This window comes from Dermochelys coriacea, chromosome 8, assembly GCF_009764565.3.
Source record: "Dermochelys coriacea isolate rDerCor1 chromosome 8, rDerCor1.pri.v4, whole genome shotgun sequence".
Taxonomy (NCBI): domain Eukaryota; kingdom Metazoa; phylum Chordata; order Testudines; family Dermochelyidae; genus Dermochelys; species Dermochelys coriacea.
Window position 1 is genome coordinate 76,356,975 of NC_050075.1, and position 15,371 is coordinate 76,372,345.

General features: G+C 46.0%; 1 protein-coding gene across 1 annotated transcript; it reads left to right on the plus strand.

Annotated features, from left to right (window-relative positions):
* Positions 1-2,166: 2,166 nt before the first annotated feature.
* Positions 2,167-7,860, plus strand: BARHL2 (BarH like homeobox 2). The gene is made up of 3 exons (XM_038411956.2): positions 2,167-3,339; positions 4,943-5,168; positions 6,899-7,860. Exons 1-3 carry the CDS (start codon positions 2,775-2,777, stop codon positions 7,209-7,211), a joined length of 1,104 nt encoding a protein of 367 aa, XP_038267884.1. The 5' UTR covers positions 2,167-2,774; the 3' UTR covers positions 7,212-7,860.
* Positions 7,861-15,371: the final 7,511 nt, after the last annotated feature.

A 15,371-nucleotide genomic window follows, 5' to 3' on the forward strand; every position in this document is an offset into this window, starting at 1 on the left:
TCACTGCCACCCGTGACATATTTTCGGCAGTTAATAGTAAATGTCAGGAGGAGAGGGTCTGGTGGACAGATGTAACAATGAATGCTGCATTTCTGCACGTAGGATTAATGATCTCAGTAGTTTTATGCAGGAATTTTCATGATTAAATAAAATATCATAAAAAATACCGACCTTTAAGGCTGCTTTATGCCTAACCCAGCAATCCATCAATAACTACGATGAATCTCAGCTTGACCTATGGCAGGAGATTGTTAAAGAGGGGCTTGCTATGATGGGGTAGCCAAAATAAGATGAGGCTTTCAGCTAACAGTGAAGAGACATCACGCAAATCTTTTTCTGTACTAACAAAAAGATAGCTCTCTATAGACACCTGTCCACAACGAAGATTATCTCAGACCTGACTCAGGTACTTTATTTACCCATTTTCTTTCTTCTTTTTTTTTCCCTGTGGCGTTCCACTGAACTAGTAAACTGTCAGTTTTAGCTTTAATACCTCTCATCTAGCACATTGTCTAACGCTATCAGCGAACATTACGCCTCTAAATATCTTACGTTAGTTAATCCTGTTTCACGTCCCTCTATTATTCTTCCTGTATCTATTTCCGTCGGCAAGGATGCAGCCCCCACATAAAAACCTTCTGCCACCTCGGTGAATCCACCCATCCCTTGATTTCATGTTGTCAGTTAGACTCATTTCAATGTATAAGACTGGCAAAAAAAGATGATTTTTTTTTTGTCGGGAGAGAGAGTCATAGATAATTAAAATGCCTTGTAATATTTTTGAAATATATTTTCCTTTGCCTACTTTATTATTTTTTAATTAATGTAACTTTAGGAAAAAGCTCGGAGACTTTAATTGCCATTTGATGTGGAAAGAAATATATTCTTGCAGGCTGACATGGCAGTGATGCCAGCACGGTTTGCCTTAGATTCATGGGGTCCTTAAAATGGTAATTCGAAGTAAAATGTAACTCAGAGAACTTTGAATCATTCATTAGCACCTTATAATTACTCTGCTAATTAGGTTGACACGGTACTTAATCAGGAGTAATACGACGTCTTGTCACTGGCAGTTCCCATTACTCTGACATTCAACAAGAGACAGGTTGGAGTCGTCCTAGAGAAATTAACACAAGTTGATGCCCTCCGAAGAACCAGTGGAATAATTTCCTAGAGTCCCAGGCGGATCGACAGTAACTATTCCCATTCCAACTGAAACGTTAAAACCAGAGCAATCCGAGACAGACCAAAGGGGCTGATGAATTCAAGCAATACCCCCGGACTCGGGGAAGCCAGAACGGCTGCAACTGAGTCACTAAACTGGGAGGACATTTGTGCCTCTGCTCTATTAGTTAATCCGGACTAATTGGCATGCATGCTCTAACTGGAGACTGCTTTGGGTGCCGCACTGGCTTCTTCTACTTTCCTGACAGGCTTCGCGCTCCTTTTAATTTTTTTCCCCTTTGGAGAGCAGAAGCCTTTTCGCTCAGCTCAGAACTGAACCTCCCCTCCTCCCCCCATTTCCTAGTCAATAAATGAAAGCATTTCCCATCAACCTGGCGTGCGATGGAAACCTGGGCACCTGCTCTCACAGGCTAACCAAGGGACTACAAAACACCCGGAGGCGAAACCAGGAGGTGAACCAGTCCCTTGAAAGTTATTGCCCATGTTCTGATGGGGTCCTTGTCATTTATTTTCCCATCCATGCCTGACACCCTTTTTAGTTTCTAGGGCAGGTGTGAGTTTCAAAAGAGTGGGTCGAGCAGGCTGGGATAGCTACCTTGGATTTCCATGCTGCCCTTCCATCATCATCTCCCCCCTCCGTTACTCTGTCTCGCCTCTTAAAATAATGGGCAAACCCCATTTCTCTTCCCACACGCTGCACTTTATTGCTATGTTGGGTGGTGGTCACCGCTACTGCGGCTGCTGACTGAGGCGGCGGCGCGCACGGGAGCGACCTCGGAGACCGGCTGGAGAAGGAAGCCCGGAGCTGCTCCAGCCGACCGGCCCCGGCTCGGAAATTGACAAGGGCCCCAGAGCCCACGCTCATTGGCTGCCGCTCCTCCGCGTCAGCCGGCGCCGCGCGGGCCGCCAATGGGGGCTGGTGCCGGCTGGCGGAAAAAACCCAGGGTTGCTGATAAAGCGGGGGGGGGGCGCGCGGGCGGCAATGGCCGTGACGTCACGGGAGGGAGTCGCTGGAGTCGAGAGGAGCCGGGCTGCACGGGGAAGAGCGCGGCAGTGGCCGGGGTCCGTCCCGCTCGGCGTCTCCTGCCGCGCCCCCCCCCCCACCCCCCCTGCGCCGCGCCTCAACTTGCCGAGAAAGTTCACTAACTCCGCGGCGGCCCCCGGGCGCCCTGCCGCCTCCTGCGGCCGCTGCCGCCCGCTGCGATGCAACCTAGCCGGGCGACCCAGCCCGGGCTGGCCACGCTCCGGTAGCGCCCCGTGAACAATACGGCCAAGCCCGCGTGTGTGCGGGGGGTGGGTGGGGGGGTGCGCGCCCGAGCGCCGCACCTGAACCTGCTGCTCGCGCCTTCTCCGTCCTCTCCCCGGTCACCCCCCCCCCGCCCCAGGCTGGGGTTTTTTCTTTCCTAGTCCCGTGGCTGCCCTGCCACCAGCCCGTCTTGTCGCCGTCCCAGCCCCCTCCCGCCCCCACTTTCTGTTTGTTTGAAAGACGCTGACATTCTCGTTGCTGTTTTGTGTATTGATCCGATTGTGGCGGTGACTCGAGCCTCCCGAGCCCCGGCTGGAGGATTGGGATGAAGGCGCCTCTCTGAATGACCACAATGGAAGGATCTAGCGGGTCGAGCTTTGGAATAGACACGATTTTGTCTAATAACGGTTCAGGCAGCCCCGGCATGATGAGCGGAGACTTTCGCCAGCTAAACAGCGATGCCAGGACAGCGGATTTTAGAAACCAGGCCACCCCGTCCCCTTGTTCGGAGATAGACACAGTAGGGACGGCTCCTTCGTCCCCCATCTCCGTCACCATGGAGCACCCCGAGCAGCATCTGGTGCAAGAGCATCACCGTCTCCACCACAGCCAGCAGCAGCAGCAACAACAAAGTTTGCAGCAATCACCCCAACAGCAACAACAGCTGGGCTCGGGCAACTCTGCCCCCAGGACTTCCACCTCTTCTTTTTTAATTAAAGACATTTTGGGCGACAGCAAACCGCTGGCGGCTTGTGCACCTTACAGCACCAGTGTCTCCTCTCCCCATCACACCCCAAAACAAGAGGGCAACGCAGCCAACGAGAGCTTCAGGCCAAAACTAGAGCAGGAGGACAGCAAAACCAAACTAGACAAACGCGACGATACGCAGAATGATCTCAAATGCCACGGTGAGTATATTACCCCAGCAGCCTCTACCGCTTCCGCCATGGCTTTTCAGCAGCCTCTGTCGTGATAGGGTTTCACTTTGATTCCTAATAATACCAATGCTATTGATTAATAATAACCTTATGGTATGACTCGCCAGTGGCCAGTATTGTACACAATTTGATCTGGGAAGCGATTCAATTCCCTGGCAACATTTCTGATATTTCAGAAGCTGTAACAAAAAACAAAAACAAAAAACCCAAACAAACAAAAAAAACCAAAACCAAACTAAATCAAAAAAATCCCACCCAAAAACAGTAGAATCCAATCCTCTTTAAATTATTGTCTCTGATTTTTTTTAAAATATCAGATCCCTGGAGAAATCTTTTTTTCTTCTTGCTGGGGCGCCCCTTTTTTTTTTAGTTTAATGGTTTGGCAAAAAAAAAAAAAGTCTGAACGTTTGTTTCTTTTTAAACTTGAATGCATTTCTTCTTTTTTAAATGCTAATCCGTTTAAACGACTCCCATGTTTTCTAACACCAAGCCTAGAGGTTTAGCAGCACTTAATTAATAGGACAAATTTCCAAGTCGATCTAAAAGTAGGTAAGAACTTTTCACTGGATCATGGTAGAAGGCTTTTTACATTTTATGAGCTCCCAGTGTTTTCCTATGCTGGGATGGGATGTTTCTCTTTTTCGAATTGTGTACGCCTGCGGAGTCTGCAATAGTATAGTATTTCCTGTTTTAAATATACATATATATGCGTGTGTCTGGGCGTGGGGGTTATATTTAAGAAGATAGCTGCCCTTTGAAAAGCCTTTTCCTTAATGCCGAAGAAGGATTCGCTGCTTTCTGCAAAATGGCTTTGCACGAGGCACACTTTAAACTATGCGGTGAGAGGACACATTTTCCTAATTTTACGCCATTCACCTATTTTGCCATGTTGTGCGATGAATAATAGAAAGGCGCTCATGTGTGCCATTCATTTTGCTATTTTAACATTAGCATAAGAGTGCCCAAACCAGATGAACAGTCTGGTCTGGCGATTTTTTGTGCACCAACCTCCCCAGTGGGTCAATTAGAGAGATTATTGTTCTTCCTGCAGGGAAGATCAAGGAGCGCTGCAAAAACTGGTACAAACAGAGATGGATTGACATATCGATTTCCCAGCATTTTAGCAAAAAAACCCCAAAGTTGACAAATAGAATCCGGAAATCTTAGCGCTGTCACCAGGACGTGCTCAGTAATTTGAGCTCAACTTGGTGCTTGGGTGACATATCCTGTCGGAGGCATTAGCACATCTGATGCGCTCGCTGTTCTGCACTTTATTTTAACCTCCCCAAGTGCACCTGAAAGGGGAAAACCCTTACCCCAAAAAAGGGGACAGTTTGTCGGCTGCATCAAGAGAAATCGCCAGACCCTCCTGTCAAACCCATTTTCATACGTCGGTACGAAAAGGCATCAGCTAAATTAAGGGATGTCCTTGGAGTCCTGAATGCAGCAGTCAGATGATAATCAACTCTAGAAAGAAATCGACTTTGCCCCGAGTCCCAGACCCCGAGCAGTTTTGCCTTGGGTTGCTGCTTTAGACCCTGTTTCTAGTGTTGTGCTTGTGAATTGTTCCTAGGGACAAAAGAAGAGGGCGACCGGGAGATTACAAGTAGCCGGGATAGCCCCCCAGTCCGAGCGAAGAAACCTCGGAAGGCGAGGACGGCCTTTTCGGACCACCAGCTCAATCAGCTGGAGAGGAGCTTCGAGCGGCAGAAGTATTTGAGCGTGCAAGACCGCATGGACCTGGCTGCGGCTCTCAACCTGACCGACACGCAGGTCAAAACCTGGTACCAGAACCGGAGGTAAGGGAGGCCGGCAATCTCAAGGAGCTCCGCCTTCCCCCCCCCCCAAAACAATTTTCCCAAAGCCCCTAAAAGCAGAGTTGCCGCTCAGACAGTCTGAGCTAAGCGGTCTGAAGGCCGGGGGAAGAAACACACCCCACCTCTCCAGACAGTAGCCGTGAGATCTGGTCAGGGAGCGCAAACATCTGTGACTGTTGGTAGATGGCAGAAAGGAACACACACTCACACACAAACACACACTCTCCTTGCCCATGCTAGAATAAAGGGAGTAGCAACGTGCCTAAAATGAAATTAAAGGGACAGGTAAGAGGAACGATAATAAAGTCAATAAGTAAACGGCGAAATAAACATCTGGTCTTAGTGGCTACAGTCGTTCTGGAGAAAAGGCCCAGAAAAGCCATAGAGGCGCCTGTGCAGGTTGCCTGCACTTGCCAGTCTAGTCAGTCAACAAAGTAGTCTCGGCCGTGGCTAATTAATAAATCAGACCGTATAAATATGAACGAATACACACATGAATAAATAATGGGCAAATCTTGATTACAAAACTGGGGCCATATTCTTCTTCCTGTGTCCCAGGAACCTACCGGGAAAGAAATCCCGCTGAAATCTCGTTATGCAGAGTTGCTCTTGCCATGCCTCTGTGGCCCGTTTGGACATCGCGGCGTTCGCAAGGATTTCTCCGTGTGTGATACTGGGGGAAAGTGACTAGTGAATCAAGTTGTAAAATGGGTCGGTTAAAACAAACAAATAAACAAACAAAAAGGGCTTGGTTTCCATTTGTCCGCGCTGTAAAGCCGAAGAGGCAAGTGTATGCGTTTTCTAATCGCAGCGGACTCGCTTTGGAAAACTACGTCCAGTTGTCATCTTTGCCGTAATTTTCTGTCTCATTACATACGGTTTCAGCCACCCTAATTCTGTCGGAAAACATTAGTGTCATTTGTATCCAATCTAAACAGGGCGCCATGTTTATTAATTTTGCTGGGATTGCAGAGTGTGTGTGTGTGTGTGTGTGTGTTCACCAGCTCAGATCTCCCAAGACATCTCACTGGGCTTTGGCAAAGGGAGGGGTTCGGCAAGGGGGAAAGGCCGGGACATAAAATTGTTGAAATATTGTGTCAGGAGAGTGAAAATACCATGTGTGCCGCTATAAACATGCTGCCAAACTAAGCGTCAATTTTTTTTTATAACAGGGATCTCTGCTGTCTAGAAATGAAAGCAGTTCGCCTTTCTTTGTTAGATATTTTCCTGCATCTTTATGTTCCAGGAACGGTTTGATTATTACTATTATTATTCTTATTATTTTTTAGTTCGGTTTTTAGGATGCAGGACCAATCAATCCCTCAGGTGTCGTGACACTGCAAAGTTTGAAGGCACAGACACCTGCGATTCTAGAACGTCGCACTCCGGAAAGCCTGCAAACAGAAGGGGAAACTGTCCCGTGGATTTCATTTCATTTCATTGTGCGTGGGGCTAAACTCCGGGGACCTGAGGTCGATTTCCCCACTGATTTGTTTGCCAGGGCAGGATGGTGGAGCAGACATTCGGGTTGCAAAGAAGTGTGTGTGTGTGTGTGTGTGTGTGTGAGAGAGAGAGAGAGAGAATTTTCAAGGACAGATAGGCTTTGGGGTTCACGTCCCTGGGGAACTCTTTCGGCTCTGGGAAACAGAGCAGCCATGGCCCGGGGTCTGGTCCCGGGCCAGCTCTAGACCTGTGTGCTCCTTCTCTTCCAGGACGAAGTGGAAGCGGCAGACGGCGGTGGGACTGGAGCTGCTGGCCGAAGCCGGGAATTATTCCGCTCTCCAAAGGATGTTCCCCTCTCCCTATTTCTACCACCCGAGTTTGCTGGGCAGCATGGACAGCACGACAGCGGCTGCAGCGGCGGCGGCCATGTACAGCAGCATGTACCGGACTCCCCCAGCTCCGCACCCTCAGCTCCAGCGGCCCCTGGTGCCCCGCGTGCTCATCCACGGCCTGGGGCCCGGGGGTCAGCCCGCTCTCAACCCCTTGGCCAGCCCTATCCCGGGTACCCCGCACCCCCGGTGAGAGCTCGCCGCTGTCCCAGCCTCTAGCCCCCTCCCCCGCCCCAAATAAAAACCGTCCACCAAAAGCAGGAGCTAAGCGACTGCGGGGGAGATAAAAGGGGGCCAGGAGCTTCTGAAGGCAGCCAAGAGCCAGCCCCGGAGACGATTCAAGCAGAGCAGGGACTTTTGAACCATGAACCCAGAGCCGATCCAGTAAGTGAAACAAACCAACCCATCGAACACACCTCCAGGGCTTGCGAGACGGAGCAACGATTTAGGCAAGCTCGGAACGGGAGACAGCGGGAGGGAGGGAGCCAGACCCGAGCCCGCAGAGACTCTGGAGGACGGAGGGATACAAAGAACAAACCCAACCACCCGTCCCGCAGCGCGGAAGACCAGGGGTAACGGAGAACTTTGCACTGATTTCTCATGACCTTTTTTCTAATTGAAAAGTGGCATGCTCCGTAATCTGAAAGGAAATGTACATTTGAACAGACTGAGTGCGAAGTGATATATCATATTTATTATATGTTGTCAAAAATTCACTTATATACCTTACTAAAAAAATACATGATTTCTCCCCCCTCTCCCTTTTCATGTCTTTTTGAACTCAGTAAAATAAATGCTTAGGTGACAAAATATAGATTTTTTTTTTGTGACTGAAAATTACCCCCCCCCCAAAAAAAAGAGAGAGAGAAAGAAACTATCTTTTGGTAACAAAAAGTGGAAATCTAAGTAAGCTAATTTTACTGAAGTTAACTGATGCAAGACATTCGGGTCCCCAAACCAGAGCCCGTCGTTTCAGGGCCACTGTTCAATGATCTGTAAGAGATGTATGTTTGGTTTCTATATTTTTAAAGCCCTCCCTACCCGAGCCCTGAGTTTAAACATCGTCGGGTGGTTTTTTGTTTTTTTTTTTAAAAAGCTGATGGTTAAGATAATAGTCTGGTGATTTCTTTTGTTTGCGGGATTCAGTCTTTCCGGAGCTGCCTGAGGGACAGACAGACGAATGCTTTTGAAATGATCGTTTTGCTGCGGTAGCTGTGGTCTGTTCTCTCTCTCTCTCTGAGTATTTCTCCCTTTCTCCCCTTCCCGAATATTTAAGAAGTTGAGGAGGAAACTGAATGGTTTGCAATGTTGGGTGGCCTGATGCCCGGGAAACAGGACTGTGGTCCCTAGCCTGGCAGCTGTTCCAGAGCAGCAGAATGCTTGGGAGAAGCGAGCAGGACAGACAGCAAGCGCGAGGCGGCTGACTGTGAGCAATTAGGAGCCAGCGAGTTAGAGAGAGAGAATCAAGCCAGATCTAGCCCATAAAACCTTGCAGATCTTTGATCTTCTCTCTCGTAGCCAGTTTCACTCTTCAACCAGAGCCGCGCCGGCTGAGCCCACTGAAATCTCGTCCTGCCTTTTGTTTTAGCGCTCCTAAATCCGGCCCTGCGTTCGGGGGTGAACCCGCCTTAGGGCTCGTTTCCGCTGTGGGGCGGGGGTGCCAGCTCTGGACCTGACTAAACCCAAGCGCCAACAGAGGCTCTGCAGTGGGGGGAGGAGTAGAAAGGGGGGACGGACGGACGTGCAGAGAGCTGCTGACCTTGCGAGCGGGTCTGGGGTGGTAAAGGAGGAAAACTGAAAGGAGGTAAAGGTAAACATCCCAGATGCTCGCCTTTCTTCCAGGCCCTGCGAGAGGCAGGGAGCTGCAGCCAGTCACAGGTTGTAATTTGCAGCCTGGCTGCCGCTGTCCACCTGCCACTCTTTATCCGCCTTCAGAGCGAGCCAGCCCCAGCCTTCGGAGGTGAACACAACACTGGCCCTCCCGGCGCCCCGCAATCGGAAAGATATACAGCAATTACCTATCAAACATTCATAACGTCCAGGGTTCTGGCCTCCTCCCAGGGCTGCGCTGGGCTGGCTCGGTGCTGTGCGTTTCCTCTCCAAAGAAAGAGCCTGCGGGCACATTTCTTTGGGCTTTGCTAATTAGCGAATGGTTTGCTGATTTCTCTGCTAATAAATTTGCGTTAAAACCATATTGACCTCGGCCTTGATCTAACAAAAGGGGAGAGAGGGCTCGGAAACGCCTACCTCATTTTCTGCCCTTGTCACAGCGGACTCTGACAATTACCCAGCGTCTGTGCAGGGGCCCGCGATATTATACAGACTCAGTCGAGTCCTTTCTTACTAAGTCTTAGAAATTAATAAGTCACCCCCCCATAATTTAGTTTTAGGACGAGGAACAGGCTCCCTGTAATTTGGGACTCGAGCCATTCCATTTACCCCTTATCTGAGCACACGTTAGAGTGAACTAGTGTCCTAGGAAGTGTGCAAAGGCAAGAATAATGCAAAATCATTCCATGTTTAAAATTGAAAGCTGAGCCAAACCAATTCGAGTTGATTCCATTGGCTTCATTAATATTACTAACCTCCCCTCCCCCTCAAACCATTCGTTTTGTTCACGTTTGCCCACGCCAATTCTGAAAGTAACAAAGGGGAGGGGGGAAAACAACTTTAGCCAGAATAGCTTGTGTTGCCCGAGTTGTCCTTTCAGTGCTGCAGAAGCGAGTCAGCTGTGACATGACATGTTCGATCAGGAAAGTAATGGCAGAATTCAAATAACAGTTTGCATCGCATTTTAATCTATTTCAACTTTTTGTGTGTGTGTTTCTCTCACCTCAGGATTTCACTAGTACAAAGTTTAAAAACATTTTGTTAGAAAGAAAGGAAACATTTTTAAAAGAAAGATTATTTTGCTGCTGGATTTTAGGAAATGTGTTTGAATGTATATTTCATTTTTTATTTTTGGAATGTTAGACAACTTGTGAAATGTACTTTTAAGGGAAACCCTGCTCGCCTTCCTCTCTCCGTGTGTGTAAAGGGAGCAGGATTTGAGTAGGAATAGCTACGGTTTAAGATACGCATTTCTTTCGCTTTTCCAAATGTTACAAAAGCATGCCTGAAGTTAAATTTAAATGCGCACTTGCTGATAATTTTGATTGCTCCTTGTTTAAATTATAAAAAATATCACTTAATTAGAAGCATTTGCTTGCTTCTGAAGCTAATTAAAATAGGCTTTCTTTAGAAGAAAGGACTCAGTTACATGTTTTAAAAGCTACAGATGCACACTCATTTAAATTCAATCAACCAGTACAAAAAGCCCTGGCGCAATGTTGTGAATGTGCAAAGTTGGTCTTTCTTTTTGGCTAACAATCGCCTGCGTAAAATTTCCAAGGAACAGGCAAAGGAAAGATTGTTGCTTTGATTCATTGCCTCCAGCAAATACACCCAATGGCGATGTAAATATTTTTGTTTTTTTGCTCCACCTCCGAAAATTGAGAGGATACGATGGAAAATTAGTTTTCTTTATATTTTTGTTGACATTTATTTGTACATTTCTAGTGGAATATTTTCCAGTCACTTACTAACTTATTTTGCTCCAGTAGAACCTGCTTCTTTACCTCACTGAAGAGTTTTCTGAAGTCCCCCAGTTAAATAAATATTTTACAATTTCAATTGTGTCCCCCGCATTCAGACAAAGTTTGTTCTCGCACAGCCATCTGATTAAAAACAACCTTTTGAAAGCAGGACGCCACCCCTTATGTTAACCATTTGCAATTCAAAGAGCTTTAGCATTTACCCATTAGGTATATAAACAGAAAGTGGACTCAAAGAATTTCTGTACACTTGCATGATATCTAGCTGTCTATTGCAATTAATCTTTGTTTTGAATCTGTCCCAGGAACAGACAGGCCTCTCCCCCCGAGCGAGTGCGGGCGAACACACACACACACACACACACGGGCGTGACCGAGCTATTCTCTACGCTTGCTTTGCTGTGGAATCCTAGCTCCAAGAGGTTCGGGGCTGCCCGGGGACCTCTTTCCCCAACAGCTATTTTTCCCCTTGGAGACACTGGGTCAGTCACTAGACCCTGGCGCCCTGCAGAGGAGCCTTTCTCAGCAGCTACACTGGCACCGGAAAAGGCTCAACGCCTTCCCTTCCCACGCCTCAAACATGCGTGTTATGTGCGCGCCCTCCTTTGGCACCCGCACCCCAGCTGAGGCAGAGAGGAGAGCTGTTTCCCCCTTCCCTTATCCTGCCGGCCAACATCGCAAAGCTCTGACGGATGTAAGGGAGTTTCCCTAGGGGCCAGAAGGGCCCTGTAATAGCAGAGCCCCTTATTTCCTAGGACTCGTGCAAAGTAACCGGGGAGACATTTTAATTTGCTGCACGCGGCAGAGCGGCTCTTGTGTTTCCCTAGCCTGAGATGGCACATCTGTGTTTGCATCCCCCCTCCCCCCCCGGGATCTCTGTCCCTCTGCGGTGCGCGGGGGAGACGCCGCTTGCAGCACCAGAGACAGCTCCTAGGGCCGGCGCAGTCGCTGCAACTGCGCGCTTGGGCCCGAAGGCGCTGAAGTTACAGGACCCCGTTATTATTCTCGTGCGTGCGTGTGTGTGTGTGTGTGTGTGTGTGTGATTGATTTACAAAGTGCTCTCTTGTAGCATCTCCTGATTAGCTGTTAAGTCCGAACAGGGTCACATTCCAAAGAACAAAATCTTCAGATCAATGCAAGTAATTTGAAAGATCTCTGGGTAAGTAGTTCTCAGTCATAAATCAAGTTAAACCATCACTGTTTAATAAGTTCTTAGGCAAAGACGGGTTCATACAAGTTGGGGGCAAACGATTATGAAGAGCTGAAATAAAGCGGCAGCTCAGTCTGAAACAGACTCAATTTGCTATAAAACAATCAGTGTTTTCCCTTCTACGATCAAAACCGTCTGATTCACGATCAAAACATAAACGAAGCAACACTCATGCATGCGTTCAACCAAACCTCTGCTATCTGGATATGCAACACAGGGACCGCCGCAGATCAAAATAATTTAAAAAAACTTATCATATATCGTTGTGAGAAAGAATTAGCGTAAAAAGAAGCCACAAAAAAGAGGTTGAGTGATCCTAAAAATCCCTTCGCTTTGTTTGTGTTTGATTTCTTCTTTAAACTCCTCATCTGTTTGTTTGTTTCACTTTGTTATGGGATGAAATCATGGATATTAGAGACAGAAAAATCTTAGGGTTTTCGTGTGTTACTCGTCACTTTATTTTCCCCTTACACTTTATAGGAAAGGAAAATGGAACCGATTTTGATCTCAGTTTCATCGCTCTAAAGCAGGGATTTAACTCTACTGACGCCAAAGGAGTCACTTCGGATTAATACCAGTGTGTCTGAGATCAGAATCTGATCCAATATGTCTTTGGAGATGTCGTTTTCTACCCTCATTTAGCCAAAAGGTATCAATCAGTTTCTCTCAATGTGCATGTGAGGTTGGGATTTTCATGGTTTGTTTTGAAGAAATATAAATACAAAAAAATGCCTGTAGAGTTCTTTCATCCTGCCCCGCTGACCCAAACTTGCCAGTTGATTTATGTCTGAGTTCTCCAGCAATCGGGTCCTTTTGTGTAGGATTCCTTTCTTTTCCGGCATTAACTATCTCTGCTAGTTCTCGGGGTAGGCAGTACAGCAGCAGAATCCTACACAACAGTTAGTTATTACCTATATTGATTATCAGATTATCCATCTCTAGGGAAACTAAAGAAAACAATATGGTGACAGATTTCTTCAGAAGAAGAATCTGCAGGTGAATGCATTGGATGATTTAATTGGATTGGATTGGGGGACGTTCCCCAACGAATAGTTAATTCAATGCTTCTGATACTGAGTCCTTGATCTTATGATTGGGGGTTACTGCAGCATTCTCTGGGTTGGCCAATAAAGCCTATAGCAGCTCTTTCAACATCCGTAGTTGAAGAGGCTGTGTGCTTTGGGGCACTCAGGAATATACTAGCGGTCATGATCAAGAGACTGGCACTTTGGTTTACACAGCACGTGCTAATATACTATGGTAGATAGAGCTTACATATGGATTATGAATCAGAGCGTTGCACTGAAAAACCTAACTCTTGTTTTTAATCTTTGGGATTTTCTCCCCTTTCCAGTGCTTCCCTTTGCAAACATTCGCATGACACCTCTATAGCAATGTACCTTGTAAATCACCTTTTGAACTAAGTTTATTGTGTTAGAGATTTAATGCAATGATAATGGATCAGTTGTTATTAAAAAAATTCCAACGTAGCTGAGGTTGGTTGGATCTTGAACTATTTTAGGTGGTTTGTAGAAAGGATGACAATGTTAAAAAAGGCGCTCATACCCTAGTGTAATAGTGCATCACCTTGTGAGGATGAAGCATGGATTGTGTAGAATCTCTTAGGTGTAGGATTAAATATGTTTTATTTTCATTGTATTATGCCATAAAACCAGGGTCTCTATGTGATCTGTGAGAGTTGCCAAACCATTTTCCCCCTCACAAGTTGGTGGAAAAGGGCAAATTTAAATCAATGGCTTAGATGCTGCCCCCTGGGGCACCTGGACAACTTCCATGAAGAAGTAAGGGGCCAAATCCTTTCCCCTATATTCAGACAATCCCCCAGAAGTGGTATAGAACCAGCGAGGTTTGTCCCATACTTTTGATAAGGTTTTATATTGTGGAATCAAAATATAATTTAATCCCATAGCATCTTCACATGAAACTGCCTGGTAAGTAAACAATGATCCTAATGTGTTAACAATTTGTTAAGGAATTGGCAGGCAGAAGACAAACCTTCTGTTTATAATTTTATTTATTTTCGGAAATGTGCCTACATATGACCTCTGAATTTGATCTGACCTGCTGTCTGCTGTTATTGACTAAAGAATCAGAATTTTTTTTTGGCTGGAAAATTCTCAACTGGACCAAAATTACCACTTAGAATATATTTCCAACAGAGACCTCATCACATTAAAATATCACTTTCATATTCATATGGCCTATTTTTCACAAGCCTTCTATTAATGGAAACTTACCAACGCATGTCCCCAAAATTAACAGAGATTTCAAAGGGACAAAAATAACTTGCTTTGCATTGGCATCTGTTAATTACAGGAGAGCCACTTCCTTCTAGTTTCTATTCAAAATCATTACAGTTCTAATTGATGATGAGTATGATCATGATTCTTGATGGACTGATCTGCAAAAGAGCTTACTCTCCAAAAGTAAAACAAAATCTATATTCAAAAATGTACTTTGGTCAATGAAAACCCTGCTCTTCCACTGAATAACCATGAGTCCAGGTTGCATTCAGTCAAGGTGTACTACAGAATAATGCAAACTATTTCAGGCTCTGTTTCTGGCCCATGTTGCCATTATACATGCACTTGTTCCTAACGTTCATTCCTTCTGTTCTTTTCAATTGTCACGAATCCTGGATTTACAGAAATATTTTTTGTTTTGAAGAACAGATTGAATGAAATGACAGCCAGGCTTGGTTCCTACTGGTAAAGGCCTCACCCTATAGCCACCCCAGAACTCTACCTTTACTGGGTAACAGACACTGTTTCTCAGGACTCATTTCCTTCTGTTGCACAATACCTGCCCTGGCTACTATGGAGTAATTGTACTTGTAGAAGGTGCAGGAATTGCCACCTTCCTAGAGCAGTGGTTCACCAAAAAATATTTATCAGGATAAACGTCGATGAGAATGGTCCACCTCTCCTCATTATATGAGGCATAAGAAGTACTCTAGTTTTGGTAAATGCAGTTTAGATAATTAGATATCACATGGGGAGGGACAGACTCTGTCATTTATTCAAATGGATTCAAAAGATGACTTCCAAAGTGGAAAGAATGGAAAGTTCTGTAATATACAAAAAGACATTTTCAGCATATGCACTTACATGGCCATAATTTACATAGATGGCTTCTTTGGATGGGTCAAGTGACCCATCTTGTAAAACCTAACAATACTAAGAAGCAAACCTTAAGGTGACATATAAAAATTGCAAAACAGGAGTACTTGTGGCACCTTAGAGACTAACAAATTTATTAGAGCTGCTACTCTGAAACCTGTCATTATATAAAAATTGGTAATTTACTTGTCTGCTGCCATTAGCTAAGAGTGTAGGGTTAAAAATAAGATAGTTCTTTGTATTTAAATATGGCTTTCATTGGAAATTTAAAGCCTGTGAAACGAACGCCATCTTTGTCCTTGCCACTGTTCATCAATCACTTTCATGCAAAGGATAGTTAGGGGAAATCCTGGCCTCGTTGAGGTCAAGGGGAGTTTTGCCACCAACTTCAGGGTTTCATCCTTAGATAT

Coding starts and splice junctions, on each gene's coding strand:
- BARHL2 (XM_038411956.2), top strand. CDS start 2,775: ATGACCACAATGGAAGGATCTAGCGGGTCGAGCTTTGGAATAGACACG. Junction 3,340..4,942: donor GAATGATCTCAAATGCCACG/GTGAGTATATTA, acceptor AATTGTTCCTAG/GGACAAAAGAAGAGGGCGAC. Junction 5,169..6,898: donor ACCTGGTACCAGAACCGGAG/GTAAGGGAGGCC, acceptor CTTCTCTTCCAG/GACGAAGTGGAAGCGGCAGA.